We start from the raw sequence: 15,958 nt of genomic DNA, 5'->3' as shown, positions 1-15,958 counted from the left end.
CAAGTCGACATATTGTCTGCTGAGGCATGGCATCCCACTCTTCTTGAAGGGCGGCCCTCAGGACATTGAGGTTCTGGGGTACAGAGCTCCGAGCCTCTACACGGCGACTCAGCTGATCCCATAGGTTTTCTATGGGATTCAGGTCTGAGAAAATGCAGGCCACTCCATTTGAGGTACCCCAGTCTCCAGCAGCCGTTCCCTAATGATATGACCTCGATGAGCTGGAGCATCAAACACCTGTTGTGAATTTTGCCGTTAAACTCCTTGTTAGAGAACAGCAACTTGTGCAAAAAGTACTGAAACATTGAACAGTTGGACATGTGCTTTCAAAAGTTTACAGAAGGTCACATTAAGTTCACCTGTAAAGGTTATAATGCATTTTAGGTTCATCCTGAAATTTCACCCGAAAGCCGAATATCCCTAACTTTTTGTGAGTAATGTATATGTTAAATCAATTAAAAACTTAGTACAAAAAATCAAAAGAGATAGGAGTATAATTAATTACAGTAGTAAATGGGAATTCTTGAAATTTAAAGTAAGGGAATTCTCAATAAATTTTAGCAAATTTAAATGCAAACAACAAAGAGAATATGAAAGCAAATTGGTACAAGACATAAGCTTTCCCCTTCTTCTATCCACTTTGCACATGATCTAACATATGCACCTTGTGCTTTTTTTTTTAGATATAAATTTTCAAGCTTAGCCTGTAGATTAATACAGGCTAAGGGGTAACACAGGGCATGCATATAGAAATGTGACACACACACACAGAAAATGGGGGAGGGAGTGGGAGAACATTAGTGGGACTAAGACAGAGAACCAAGTGCATGAATGCATTTCTGCAGCAAAACTAATGGTTGTGGAAGGTGCAGGAGTCAGCATGGCCAGCAGGGGGAGCAGGACCAGGGACAGCCTCAGACTCAGTAAAACACTCTTCACTGTGCATCATAAGACAACTAACAACAACCAGGGACCCTAAACTTCACAACTTCACATAATTCAGTCAAGAATAAGCTTTTCACAAAATCAAGCAGTACAACAACTCTTGCTAGCTGAGGCTATTTTTTGAAAATGTTAATTTATTGATGCATTTATTTATTTTATAGGAAAACAGGCAAATATAACAGGCTGCTTTCTCTACCATCTCAAACTCTTACAAATTAATGCTGATTGTCGTCACAGTTATACTCCTGACAAAAACCTTTCCTAAACTTTATTTACTTAAGAGAGACAGCAATGTATTCTAAACAGAAATATCCACCCAAGCCAGACTATTTTATTTTCTCAAGACAATCTGTCGCAGTAAAATCATTCATGTCGTTTGATTTAGGCAAAATATGTGTTCTTTGCTTCCTTCTTTTTTAATGTAAGAGGACAAGAAAAAATGTTGTTCATATCCAAGGTGGATGGACTGGAATCCTCTTTTCACAAATCCACTGCAGCCTCTCAGAACAAGGAAGATCATTCCATCCATCTCGTGTTGGTCTCACTTCTCCACAGTCTTCTCCACCATAATCATCAGGCTGACCTTTTGCCCAGTACCTATTCATGATTAAATCATATGACAAAACAACTTCATAGCATTTAGTGTTAAGTAGTTGTATATTATGGCATGTCGAATTAGCTGACAAAAAAAACAAAAAAAAAAAAACAACAAAAAACATTTTTTCCATTTCATTTAGTAACAGAAAGAGCTAAAAACAGGATGAATTCTTACAGAGTTAGAAACATCAGAGTTAAATATTATAAATAAAATACATTATAAATAATAGAAAATCAACCAAAAACATTTTGTATGTGAATGGCCTAGGGGGCATGTCATTGAATGGGCAGGTTTACTGGAATTGGCGTGTGGTTCATGATACAGAAAATATTTAAAATTTGTCTAAAGCAAAGATAGTCTTACTTCTTAGTCCTTTTTACATGAGTTAGCTCCACCAGCACAGCAAAACAGAGATGCCAGCATGTCATTCAAAAGTGTTGATTTACTGTAATTTTGGGTCACAGAAAGATGGTCACATTAAAAGTCAGTTTCTTACTTGTAGCTCAGACTTGATCCATCCACCCACTTCCACTCCCCTTCTGTTTCCAGATCAGACAGACCAACCCAGGCTGTGAGACCAGAGTTCTTCAGAAACGACTGGGTTTGAAAAATCATACAGAGAAAAGATTTTAAGCAACAAACAAAAACAATGACTTTTTTTCCCTACATGGAGTAATCGTCATCTTATTCCTGTTGGACTGTTTACATGAGGCTTCAATGCACTGCCATGGAGGTACAAGCTTTGTCATGAATACAACAATTAAAAAGTACTGCCATTTACAGAACAAATGGTCTGAACATAATTTGCTGATTTGAGGCTGGACTGAGCCGATTATCTTCCAAAACCAAGTGTAAAAAATGTGTTAAATCTGTTGTTATGTCTGTGGTCTCCCACGTTGTTAAGATTTTAGTGTGAACCGCCCATTAAAGGTCCAGCACCATGGTTTTACCTCAGTCAGGAGGTTGGTTATGATTCCTGACACAGGGACAGTTTTGATTTTCAGTTTTTGATGGTTTGGTGATACAAAGCTTACAGGAGTGCTAGCTATAGTTTTCCATCTTTTGTACCTAAGTATTTCTATCTTCAGGGAGGAATTATCCACTGTTGGAACTTCATTCAGCAACAATGAAGGCAAGAGATTTTTCTGGCACGTAGCTGGATGGCAGGCATGTGGTCTAGATAAGGAAAGCTCTTAGCTCTGGGTTAAGAAAGTATTTACACTGGCTCATTGTTAAGTGTCTAGGAACTATTACAGCACCAATGACTAATGTCATCCAGCCTGACAATGCCATCCTTATTCAACCACCGCTGTATACACACAATCACCTACACAACCTGGAGCTGTGTAGGTGATTGTTCACTGGTACTTTAATAAAAGCAAGATTTTACTAAAAAGAATAAGACTTTTAATTCCTGCCTTGCTGTAACTTGTCCTGAGCTGAATCTTTTTTGATACTGTCAGGCAGGGCAGTGTGTGTTATAGCTGGGGGGCAGGCCAGTACACCTCATGGTCTAGCAGACGATCCACTGCCTGCTTTTGGCCAACCTTGAATTTGGATGGTTTTATACTACATTATTCAGTGGAGCAGTCTGGAGAGAGGCTTATACCATAAGTAAGAACTCTTGTTCCTATTTGTAAAACCCTTACATTACATTTAATATATCATGACAGGATATCAGGCAGCTCAAGCGTCACTTTTTTGCCTTGTATTTGTACTGCAGCTTATTCTATTTATTTTTTCTGGACTGTCAAATGAAATTTCTGTGAGATTCTGTGGGAACGATGAGTTTTTTTGAGGAAACGGACGCATTTCCTAGCTGCAGAAACATATTTAGCCTTAGATATTAATGTGTAAATAAAATGTAAACTTTCCAAGCCCCTCACGTTTTCTTCTCTGCTGTTGATGATCACCAGGTCAGCTCCTCTCCTCAGACAGTCCTGCCTGCTCTCAAACCAGTTTTTACGTTCTGAAGACATGAAGTAACAGCTGCCGCTGAAGTAGGTCCATCCATCTGGGCATATGTGTGACATCATCTCTAGAGAAAAAAGACATTTTTTTTTGCTCATAAAATGCTCATGAGGTTTAATATACACTTAAAATCAATAATTTATATGACCCAGGGCATTGCAGAGAATTTAAAAAACATTCTTTATCTTCTTTATTCTATTGATCATGCCTTTTTTCTCCTCTTCCTGCCTGTCAATCTTCATTTGCAGCTGATGTTTGTTTTCAGTCGGGTTGTTGGACCCGGCCTGAATCTCTCTGTTATTTGTAAAATAACAAAGGTGTAGTGTACTTTAAATCAGTTTTCCCCAACCGGGGGTACGCGTACCCCTAGGGGTACGCGAGCACATTGCAGGGGGTACGTGAAAACATAGGCGGAAATCCCGGGGGTGTCGGGGGGGACAAGACCCCTCCATCCATAAATTTTGAATAATATAGTAGTATTCAATGAAAGTGCAATGCATAGTGGGGTTTTAAGTGTTTAAAAGTTATGACCCCCCCATGCCTCACAGTGGTTTGGTCCGCATCCTGCTGCCAGCAGAGCGGCAGCTCGGTAACTTTCAGTCCGTCAGCCTGAGAGGCAGCAGCCTAGTGATAACTATCAAGAAAACCTCCTCAAGTGAAAGCCAGTGAGTCATTTATCACACCGCTTGTTCACCAAGCACAAGGCTGTAATATGAAAAGCGATATTTTCCCCTGCTTGGTCCAAAACCTGCCTCTTTCAGCTCACTGTTTAAGCTAATAGCTAATGATTGTTTACAAGCTGAAGCGAGTGCAGGGCAGTGAGGGAGAGAGAGGACAGACCACAGGAGGAGCAGATACTGAGCTTTTTATTCCTTCAAACAGTCTGTCAGGATATTAATGTCAGAAATAGTTCATATTTTACTGATATTTTGAGTTTGTCTCTAGATAGATATCTATTTTTTGCATTTTAAACTGCATTATTTTGTGGCATAGTTTCCTTTCATTTTCTTATTTGCTCTAAAAGGGACAGTGTACAGCTCAAACATATATAGTATGTCACTATTTGATGCCATATCTTGCTTTGTTTTTGTTGACACTACAATAAATTTTTTTGAAGAATAGTTTAATGTAGTTGGATTATTCAAGGTATTTCCTGTAGTTTTAGAGCTTATTTTGAGTTTCTAGTTCTTGTAAAGCTACTTTGATGGACTGTAGTGGAAATAGAACAGTGAGTAAAGAAATTAGGATTATTGCTTTTAATAGCATTATTTAAAACCTATGAACATGCTGAGGGCTCAGCACTTAATGGCAAATTTCAAAGGAGCATAAGAGTTCAGAGAGAGATGTACAATCGTGCCAGACAGCTAGCCAGACAGACAGGTACACAAGACAAAAAAGGTTGGGAAACACTGCTTTAAATCAATGCTAGTAATCATGGCACCACAAACTTAGTTCAACAGTTGACTGAACAAGAAACGTCCAGCTCACCACCAAGAGTCACCAGGAGGAGAAGAAACAGCAGCCCCAGACACACTGCAGCAGCACGTCTGTGGTCACCTAGAAAACAAACCAAAGTATCCTTGCAGTTGGTTGTGTAATCTCTTGCATGAAAATTGTTGTGTAATCTCTTACATGAAAATTCTTTGTGTGTACATTTGTGTGTGTTTGTGTTGATGCATGGATCAATACCTGCATGCTGCTCTCTTCTTTTAAACTCCATTTTTGTTGTTGCTGAATTATGCAGCTTCTCACCCGTTTGCCTGTTGGATCACAGAAGTTAAAAAAAAAAAAAAAAATCCTGCATTTTAAAAGCTTATTAAAACCTGAGGAAAAACAATTGAATTTGAATTGTTGTTAAAGCAACCAAGAAGCCGCTAAGCTAAATGAATGAATGAATGAATAAAAAATAAAAAGTTACATATCAGGCAGGAATTTTATTTCTGTTATTTTTCATTTTACAGTATGTACTGTGTAATTATTCAGATAATAACCTGGCATAAAGCAAGGTGAGGCTTTTATTAAATAAACCATTCAGAAACTCACCTTTGGTCACTGCTCTGTTGGCTCTGTTTTTATGCGGCACAGATGAAGTACGGCGTCCAAGTGCAGAAGAAATGGTAATTTCTTAGCTGTGTTTTCTCATTTATATAATAAATTTTGTGGCTTGCGCAACTTCATAGCTTCCACTGAATTGGGTGGAGTGCTGATTAAAAAAAAACAAACAAACAAAAAAAACAGGCAGTTCTGTGGGATTTCTTGGTCTTACAGGAAATTCAGTTATCTATTGTGATTTTGAAATACTTCCTATATTTTTACTTTTTACATTAAATGTAGTACTTACAAGAATTAGGCTCGATTGTTACAGGTGGTTATTTAGGAAAACATCATTAACTTTAAGTGCTGGGTTATTAAATAACCCAACCATAACCCAGCGCCTGAGTCACTATACGACAGAACACACGTTGGGTTCTTTTAACCCATGTGCTGGGTTGTTCATTTCACCCAATGTAGTGATTATAATTAACTATATCACTGGGTTAAATACAAACCCTACACCAGGTTGTTCATTTGACCCAAGCTAGGAATTAAAATAACTACATCACTGGGTTATATATAATCTATGCACTGGGTTATTCATTTGACCCAAGCTAGTAACTGAAATTAACTATATTGGTGGGTTATACAATGATAATAACAATAATAATAATGATAATAATAATAATAATAATGACGCAATGAATCACCCCATAAATGTATATATAAAATGCATTTATTATTATTAACAGTTCTAAAATAATGCATTTATTGCTATTTTTTTTTTTAACACATCAACCATGCAATTATTTTTTAACACATCAACCATGCAATTATTTTTTAACACATCAGCCATGTCATGTCATGTCATTGCTTCTTGCCAAACATCCTCTATTTCACCATTCCAACGTGATGGAGACAAACCGTAACAGAGCATGACACAAACAAAACAAGCATACTGGATCACAATGAAAATAAGTTATTTAAACATGTCACTGCTTTGTGTAATTCAGGTCAAAAACAAGGAAAAAACAAAGAAAGCCTAAAAACAAAGGTCTACTGCACCCAGCAAAGTGTCCGCTTCAATGGCGCTCTGTGAGACAATGGTGAAGGCCTGGCTCGTCGTCGTTTCATCACCAAGACACAAAACGTGTGGGAACGGTTGAGTCTCTGCCGTTTGTAGGGACTCCACCATGTTGGTCCCCACCTGTAAATCAGACAATAGTTACTTGCAATATAACCTGTCATAATAATAGTAATAATAATGATAACAATAATAATTTACCTCTAAATGTCTCGATCAAGTTCTCCAGTTGCCATGCAGTCAGGGTCTCTGAGACAAACGTGTCCATAGTGCAACCATCACATGACTAGAATGAAATAAGATTAAGTAGATTAGAATTTAACAATGCAATGACTTGACATTTATTTGTTTATTGTAACCTTAGCTACCTTGATATTCTCATATGTTAAAGCTGCAAAACTTGCTTTATTGAATAAAATGTAATTTTATCCAGGCTGTATAGCAGGGGTTCCCAAAAAATTCAGGCTGTGACCCGCAAAATGATCATATTTTAACTGGGATCCCCTCACACTAAACACTTGGAATGTACAGTTTAGTTTTTTGGGGTGACATTTTTTCATGTCACATGGGGGGCGGCACGACCGCAAAAACGAGCGCATTGCGCAGTCAATAATCAGCCATGTTATCTGTGTCATTGTCCGTTGTGCTGCTGCAGCCGCGTATAAACAAAAGTTGATTTATAATGAAAGGTATACATGGCAGTATGTGTGCGCGCTCACCTGTCAGATCTGGCAGACCTGACTGGTGCCGCGGCGCGGCCGGCCCACCTGGTGCCAGCTTTTTAATTCAAACAAGATTTTGTCCATATAAAAAGTATTTTTATATTACATAAAATATTTCTATATTATACCGGGCGCCGGTAGCAGCCGTTACCGTCTGGGAGGGTCTCGCTCTCGGGGGGAGGGAGGGGTAAGAATAGAAAACGACCAGAGGCCTGTACCATAAAGCTGGATTTCGGCTTAGCGAGCTAACTTCAGGCTTAACCCTGGCTTTTCTGTACCATAAAGGTGGATTACTTCCTGTTGGGCTACGTTGCCGTGGTAACATACGCTGAACACCTAACCTGCTCCGGAGCAGGTTAAGTTCAGGATAAGAGCTCAGCAGGTATAAAAGCCCCACCTACTGACCAATCAATTCTCTTGGAAAATGGCCTGTCCATTTGATGAGAACCCGGTGGATCTTGGTGCACAACTCGTGCGAAGAGCGCTCAGGTGCGAGAAAATATTTCGGGGTCGTTGTAATCCTTTCCAGTTCCCTGAACAGTGTTTGTACGAGAGGTACAGGTTTTCGGGAGAGGGACTAAGATACATCTGTCAGCTGCTGGAGCCGTACGTTAGTAATGTAACGCACCGCAACTGAGCGCTGACAGTCCCGCAGACAGTGTGCATTGCACTGAGGTTTTTGCCACAGGTAATTTATTTCTTATTGATGTTTGCAATGAGTATGATGTCTGTAAATCCCTGATTGGATGGGTCGCAAGCAAGTCACAGATAAAATGCCATTAATCCATTATTTGTTGAACTAAATCATTCATTCATTTATTCATAGGTACTTTTATGTATTCTGTTGGCGATGCCGAAAACCTCGGGAAAAACACTGTCTGTAGAGCTATTCACAAAGTCGCGGGGGCCCTGACTGAGCTTGTCGATGCATTCGTGGTGTTTCCTGGCCACCTGCCCACGCAGTGCATCAAAGAGGGCTTTTATGACATCGCAGGTAAGCTAGGTTGATGTGTAATTTGCATAATGTAGACTAAGCCCTATGATGTTTGCCGTTGTATATTAAATGCAGCACATTCCTTTCACAGGGTTCCCCAGGGTGCTGGGTGCCATTGACTGCACCCACATCCCCATCTCCGCCCATCTGGGTGAGAATGAGGCTGACTTTGTGAATAGGAAGTCCTTTCACAGTCTCAACATTCAGGTAGAATTCATCTTACAATATTATTTTATGTCAGTCATTTTAAATTAAACTGTCCAAATGTATAAACACGCCCACACAATACCTTTTTCAGTAGTAGGCTTGCTCCTTGGAGACAGGGGCTATGCATGCCTGCCTTATCTTATGACCCCCTATCCTGATCCACAAATGAGGTTCAATGTGGCCCATGCCAAAACCAGGGTCAGGATAGAGATGACCTTTGGGGTCATCAAGGCACGGTTTACATGCCTCCATGGCCTGAGGGTGGCCCCAGACTGGGCATGCAGGATCATTTCTGCATGTGTGGTTCTGCACAACATCACCACAATCAGGAAGGAAAATAAATCACTGAATTACCTTCTTCTTGTGTTCTAATTTTTCCACCTCAAGTCTGAGCTTTTTGATTTTCAGTTTTTTTAATTCAATGCCCAATGACTTTGCTGCAACACTTCCAATTTCCTTTTGTACAGAGATCTCACACTGTCTGCTCCAACCTGAAACAAATTGAATACATAATGCAGTTGCTTCACCATATAAGCATTGCTCCTTTACATGGCTGGCTTTAGAATAATGCCAATGTCACACTCACTATCCTCATTAAATTTAAGTTAATTACAATTTGTGATTGTTTCCTGGTGGACTGTCTGGAGGTGGAGGCCACCGGCTCAGGGTCTGGAGGATTTCCCTCTTCCTGTGAAATAAACATCATAGCAGCTAATTCATTTTAAGATAGCGAGCACTTGAGGACACCCATTAGTCCCATGTGCAGACCACCACCATTAGTGAGAAATGAAAGATACATCAGCAACTGCCAAGTGTCCACACTGGATCTATGTTAAAACAGGGTGAATGGCATATAACTGTTAATTATGGACTACAGTGTACCAGCAACGAGTAGTAGTCTTTCCAAGCCTGCAGACAGCGTCTCCTCATCATCCATGGCCTCCACCTGAGTAGAGCCATTTGGAAACGAGCCAAATGGCATTGCAAATGCCATAATGAAAAATTTCATAAACACATACATTTATGGAACATACAAATGCTTCTGTAGTCAGATCTACTCGTGCCGTCATGGTGGGGAAGTAATATTATAATTGCACTAACTTATGCATTGACACAGTCGGCGATTTTTTTCCCAGCATGCCTTGCGGCGTTTGGCAGCTGCAACCAGAGAATCTCTAATCTCAGACTCTAAATTAGAGTTAGAGTCTGAGGAAGAGCATTTTGGCTCGAAATGTCACGTTTTTGCACTTGTCTTAATAAATTTTTCTGAATGGGAACTACAGTGTGCAGGATCTTTATCTTCTTCTTTATCTTGTTGATTCCAGCACCTGGCCAAAGTGGTTTTTGGATGTGCGCACCTTATTTTTTCTCTGGCTGAGCAGAGAGGCAGTAGCGGTTTTTGACGTGGGCGAAGCGGGCATTTTTTTCATGTCACGTGGGGGGTGGCACGAGAATTAAAAAAAAAAAAAAAAAAAATCATCAGCGCTATTCTATTATCTATGCAGCTGAGGAGGTGAGCTGCCCTGCAAATTAGCATGCAAACTGAGAGGATATGGAGCTTCTCACAGAAACTGTATAACAACATATTTCAAAATGTGTCTGTGTATTTATTTACATGAAGTTGGGTTGAGGCAGGATTTTTTCTCAAGCTCATAATTTACAGTTCATGATCACATGGTTTGTGTTAGCTGTAGCCTTTAAAGTTTTATCATGTGTAAAACTAAACTCCTCGTCTGTGGTGCTGTGTAAACTCTAATTTTAATCACTGCAGATGTATTGTTGTGATGAGAAATCAAAAACATCAGTTTATTAGTAGAAGAGGACAAGAGGAGACACAGTCCAGGTACAAATTAGATCTAACCTTTTGTTGTTGTTTTATTTTTTTGACAGGTTGCTGGAACAGAGCAAAGAAAGAAGTGTTAGAGCCATTAAGTCTTGTTTGTTTATGTTATTTGGTTCTATTGATTGTGTTGGCCCCTTGATGGCAACAGCTTTCTTGCCTGCACAGGAAGTGAGAGGCCGTGGGTCACAGGTGAGGTGGGTTCAAGTAAGGGCCACAGGTGTTGGTGAATTAGTGGAAAATGGAGCACATGGGTGAAAGGCACACAGTTTTTTACCGTGATAGCAATTTTGGAGAATTTGAGTTTTTTCTCTTTATTTTGTAACTGATTCCACCAACAATTCATCCTCATCAATATGATCAAGCTGTTATCTGTCATCTACAATATTCAACCACTTCAATAAAGGGAACGGATCAAAGGCAAGTTTGTTTGAACCTTCTTTTTATTACTGGAAATAGATACGCGTTAAAACTCCCTAAAACCCATGCTGCAGGTGACTAATTTTCTGTTTTGATAGTCACCACAGAAGAGTTCAAAGAAGAAGTTCTTCTCTTGGCTCTGCGGCCTGTTCCGGCCCAAGAGGACTTAAGTCCATATCGTCTCAGCACACCGTGTTGATTTTCTTTCTTTCTTTCTTTTTTGATCTCCTGCTTGATTGATTCCTTTAATTATTGGCAATTGATTTATTTCTTTCTTTATTTATTGTTAGTTGGTTGATTGATTTCTTTCTTTCTTTCTTTCTTTCTTTCTTTTTTTCTTGGCTGTCAGTCTTGCGTCTGGCAGGCTGATCTGACCGTCCTCTCCATCCCTCCGTTCCTTAGCGTCTTGCGAGGTCGGCAAGCCCTGGTTGTGTCTGGCGCCTTGGCTTGAGGCAGCAGTCCTCTGCGTCTGGCGGTACTGGCTGCCTGGGGATGTGTAAATAGTGTAAATAGTGTACATTTTGTAAATAGTTTATTTGTTGGTGTCGATTGCACCAGCTTTATCACAGAGCACTTTTGTTTGGTGGTCTCATTCAAAGGCCTGTTGTGTCAGCAGTATCAGAGCTGACAGACACTCCCTGGACTCCAAAATGAAACATGCACCTGTATTGTTGTTCCCCAGCCTGGCAGCCAAATTCTCTGCCATCTCACATTTCTATTTTTCTAAATATGCACAGTAACCTGGCCCTGGTTGCTGGTACAATAAGTTACCTGGGGATGTTTCAGTGAAAAGACTTGAGTTCCTTTTTTCTGTTTTTATTCCTTCATTAAACTATTTTATTTTATTATGCTCAGCCTTGTTTCCTCAGTCTCTCATTCTATAGTTTATATTCTATATTTGATAAGTGGATCACACTTCAACCAGTTTCTTCTAACTTGTTCAGGTGTTGTGACTCTGACAATTCTCAGATCTTTGCTCAGTAAAAACATGATGTAGCTTCGATGAAGCAGTTCAACCAGCACATCCACTGAAAGGTTTTATGTTCTTTTTTTTCTAAATGTATTTATATGATTTTAAGGAACGTTTTGCACCTTGATCCTGAGAGAAATGTAATTTCATTCAGTTGTATGCACTTTTATCAGGATATATGGTTGAAATAACACACTAAGCCTGAATCTGAATATGTATGCAACATTGCTGAACAATGTTAAAATAAATGTTTTATTTTCCGAACTTTGAAGCTGTTTAAGAGAAAAGATTTCAGTGGTTAAATCCTCCTAGTCAGCAGGACCAGGGACAGCCTCAGACTCAGTAAAACACTCTTCACTGTGCATCATAAGACAACGAACAACCAGGGACCCTAAACTTCACAACTTCACATAATTCAGTCAAGAATCAGCTTTTCACAAAATCAAGCAGTACAACAACTCTTGCTAGCTGAGGTTATTTTTTGAAAATGTTTATTTATTGATGCATTTATTTATTTTACAGGAATACAGGCAAATATAACAGGCTGCTTCCTCTACCATCTCAAGCTCTTACAAATTAATGCTGATTGTCTTCACAGTTATACTCCTGACAAAAACATCTCATAAACTTTATTTACTTATGAGAGACAGCAATATATTCTAAACGGAAATATCCACCCAAGCCAGACTATTTTATTTTCTCAAGACAATTTGTCACAGTAAAATCATTCATGTCATTTGAATTAGGCAAAATATGTGTTCTTTGCTTTCTTCTTTTTTAATGTAAGAGGACAAGAAAAAATGTGGTTTATATCCCAGCTGGATGGACTGGAGTCTTCTTTTCACAAATCCAAGGCCGACCATCAGAACAAGGCGCATCATTCCATCCATCTTTTTCTGGTCTCAATTCTCCACAGTCTTCTCCTCCACCATAATCATTAGGCTGACCTTTTGCCCAGTACCTATTCATAATTAAATCATATGACAAAACAACTTCATAGCATTTAGTATTCATTGTATATTATGGCATGTCGAATTAGCTGACAAAATGAAAAAACAAAACAAAACATTTTTTCCATTTCATTTAGTAACAGAAGGAGCTAAAAACATGAGGAGGGAGCAGGATGATTTCTTACAGAGTTAGAAACATCAGAGTTAAATATTATAAATAAAATATAAATAATAGAAAATCAACCAAAACATTTTGTATGTGAATGGCCTAGGGGGCATGTCATTGAATGGGCAGGTTTACTGGAATTGGCGTGTGGTTCATGATACAGAAAATATTTAAAATTTGTCTAAAGCAAAGATAGTCTTACTTCTTACTCCTTTTTACATGAGTTAGCTCCACCAGCACAGCAAAACAGAGATGCCAGCATGTCATTCAGAAGTGTTGAGTTACTGTAATTTTGAGTCACAGAAAGATGGTCACATTAAAAGTCAGTTTCTTACGAGTAGCACAGACTTGATCCATCCACCCACTTCCACTCCCGTTCTGTTTCCAGATCAGACAGACCAATCCAGAGTCTGACACGAAAGTTCATCAGAAACGACTGAGTTTGAAAAATGATAGAGAGAAAAGATTTTAAGCAACAAACAAAGACATGGAGTAATCGTCATCTTATTCCTGTTGGACTGTTTACATGAGGCTTCAATGCACTGCCATGGAGGTACAAGGTTTGTCATGAATAAAACAATTTAAAAAGTACTGCCATTTACAGACCTAATGGTCTGAACATAATTTGCTGATTTGAAGCTGGTCTGAGCCGATTATCTTCCAAAACCAAGTGTAAAAAATGTGTTAAATCTGTTGTTACATCTGTGGTCTCCCACGTTGTTAAGATTTTAGCGTGAACTGCCCATTAAAGGTCCAGCACCATGGTTTTACCTCAGTCAGGAGGTTGGTTATGATTCCTGACACATGGACAGTTTTGATTTTCAGTTTTTGATGGTTTGGTGATACAAAGCTTACAGGAGTGCTAGCTATTGTTTTCCATCTTTTCTATCTAAATATTTCTATGTTCAGGGAGGAATTATCCACTGTTGAAACTTCATTCAGCAACAATGAAGGCAAGAGATTTTTCTGACATGTAGCTGGATGGCAGGCATGTGGTCTAGATAAGGAAAGCTCTTTGCTCTGGGTTAAGAAAGTATTTACACTGGCTCATTGTTAAGTGTCTAGGAACTATTACAGCACCAATGACTAATGTTATCCAGCCTGACAATGTCATTCTTTCCATCCTTATTCAACCACCGCTGTATACACACAATCACCTACACAACCTGGACTTGTGTAGGTGATTGTTCACTGGTACTTTAATAAAACCAAGATTTTACTAAAAAGAATAAGACTTCTTTTAATTCCTGCCTTGCTGTAACTTGTCCTGAGCTGAATCTTTCTTGATACTGTCAGGCAGGGCAGTGTGTGTTATAGCTGGGGGGCAGGCCAGTACGCCTCATGGTCTAGCGGACTGTCCACTGCCTGCTTTTGGCCAACCTTGAATTTGGGTGGTTTTATACTACATTATTCAGTAGAGCAGTCTGGAGAGAGGCTTATACCATCAGTAAGAACTCTTGTTCTTATTTGTAAAACCCTTACATTACATTTAATATATCATGACAGGATATCAGGCAGCTCAAGCGTCACTTTTTTCCTCGTATTTGTACTCCAGCTTATTTTCTATATTTTTTCTGGACTGTCAAATGAAATTTCTGTGAGATTCTGTGGGCACGATGAGTTTTTTTTGAGGAAATGACATTTCCTAGCTGCAGAAACATATTTAGCCTTAGGTATTAATGTGTAAATAAAATGTAAACTTTCCCAGCCGCTCACGTTTTCTTTTCTGCTGTTGATGATCACCAGGTCAGCTCCTCTCCTCAGACAGTCCTTCCTGCTCTCATCCCAGCTTTTACTTTCTGAAGACATGAAGTAACAGCTGCCGCTGAAGTAGGTCCATCCGTCTTGGCATATGTGTGACGCCATCTCTAGAGAACAAAGACATTTTTTTTTTTGCTCATAAAATGCTCATGAGGTTTAATATACACTTAAAATCAATAATTTATATGACCCAGGGCATTGCAGAGAATTTAAAAAACATTTTTTAACTTCTTTTTTCTATTGATCATGCCTTTTTTCTCCTCTTCCAGCCTGTCAATCTTCATTTTCAGCTGAGTCACGTTGTAGAGACAGGTCTGTAACGGGTTCCCCTCTTCAGTTGGGTTGCTGGACCCGGTCTGAATCTCTGTGTTATCTGTAAAATAACAAAGGTGTAGTGTATTTTAAAACAATGCTCGCAATCATGGCACCACAAACTTAGTTCAACAGTTGACTGAACAGGAAACGTCCAGCTCACCACCAGGAGTCACCAGGAGGAGAAGAAACAGCAGCCCCAGACACACTGCAGCAGCACGTCTGTGGTCACCTATAAAACAAACCAAAGTATCCTTGCAGTTGGTTGTGTAATCTCTTGCATGAAAATTGTTGTGTAATCTCTTACATGAAAATTCTTTGTGTGTACATTTGTGTGTGTTTGTGTTGATGCATGGATCAATACCTGCATGCTGCTCTCTTCTTTTAAACTCCATTTTTGTTGCTCAATTATGCAGCTTCTCACCCGTTTGCCTGTCGGATCACAGAAGTTAAAAAAAAAAAAAAATCCTGCATATTAAAAGCTTATTAAAACCTGAGGATAAACAATTGAATTTGAATTGTTGTAAAAGCAACCAAGAAGCCGCTAAGCTAAATGAATGGATGAATGAATAAATAAAAAATAAAAAGTTACATATCAGGCAGGAATTTCATTTGTTATTTTTCATTTTACAGTATGTACTGTGTAATTATTCAGATAATAACCTGGCATAAAGCAAGGTGAGGCTTTTATTAAATAAACCATTCAGAAACTCACCTAGTTGGTCACTGCTCTGTTGGCTCTGTTTTTATGTGGCACAGATGAAGTACGGCGTCCAAGTGCAGAAGAAATGGTAATTTCTTAGCTGTGTTTTCTCATTTATATAATAAATTTTGTGGCTTGCGCAACTGGGTTATATATACGGAGGTATGGTTTCTTCAGGCCCAGGGTGTGTAGCCCAGTCCCCCCCCCCCTCCCCGGCCGCCCCGCCCGCCCAGCAGCTACGTATGGACAATACATTTCTGTGCAATATATCTTTATGGAGG

At 39.2% G+C, this 15,958-nt stretch overlaps 1 protein-coding gene, 1 long non-coding RNA gene and 1 pseudogene across 3 annotated transcripts in view; 1 reads left to right on the top strand and 2 right to left on the bottom strand.

Annotated features, from left to right (window-relative positions):
- Window positions 1–1,006: 1,006 nt before the first annotated feature.
- Window positions 1,007–15,958, bottom strand: part of LOC115357567 (CD209 antigen-like protein E) — an 81,677-nt gene continuing 66,725 nt past the window's right edge. Inside the window, exons 4-6 of one of the 2 annotated variants that reach the window (XM_030049139.1) lie at window positions 3,430–3,581; window positions 2,040–2,140; window positions 1,007–1,542 (exon numbers count right to left, since the gene is read on the bottom strand). In XM_030049139.1, coding sequence (XP_029904999.1) covers window positions 1,392–1,542; window positions 2,040–2,140; window positions 3,430–3,581 — 404 coding nt within the window. In that variant the 3' untranslated portion in view covers window positions 1,007–1,391. The remainder of the gene's footprint in view (window positions 1,543–2,039; window positions 2,141–3,429; window positions 3,582–15,958) is intronic. The other variant, XM_030049113.1, reaches the window with a different exon arrangement.
- Window positions 7,689–8,927, top strand: LOC115354791 (putative nuclease HARBI1; annotated as a pseudogene).
- LOC115357607 (uncharacterized) lies at window positions 15,130–15,762 on the bottom strand. Its single transcript, XR_003928123.1, has 3 exons — window positions 15,690–15,762; window positions 15,339–15,406; window positions 15,130–15,206 (listed from the first exon to the last, which is right to left on the bottom strand). It is a non-coding gene; the product is annotated as an uncharacterized LOC115357607 (long non-coding RNA).

Source organism: Myripristis murdjan, chromosome 1 (genome assembly GCF_902150065.1).
Source record: "Myripristis murdjan chromosome 1, fMyrMur1.1, whole genome shotgun sequence".
In the NCBI taxonomy this organism is placed as follows: Eukaryota; Metazoa; Chordata; class Actinopteri; order Holocentriformes; family Holocentridae; genus Myripristis; species Myripristis murdjan.
Note: the sequence above shows the minus strand (reverse complement) of the source record. Positions and strands in the feature narration are given on the sequence as shown.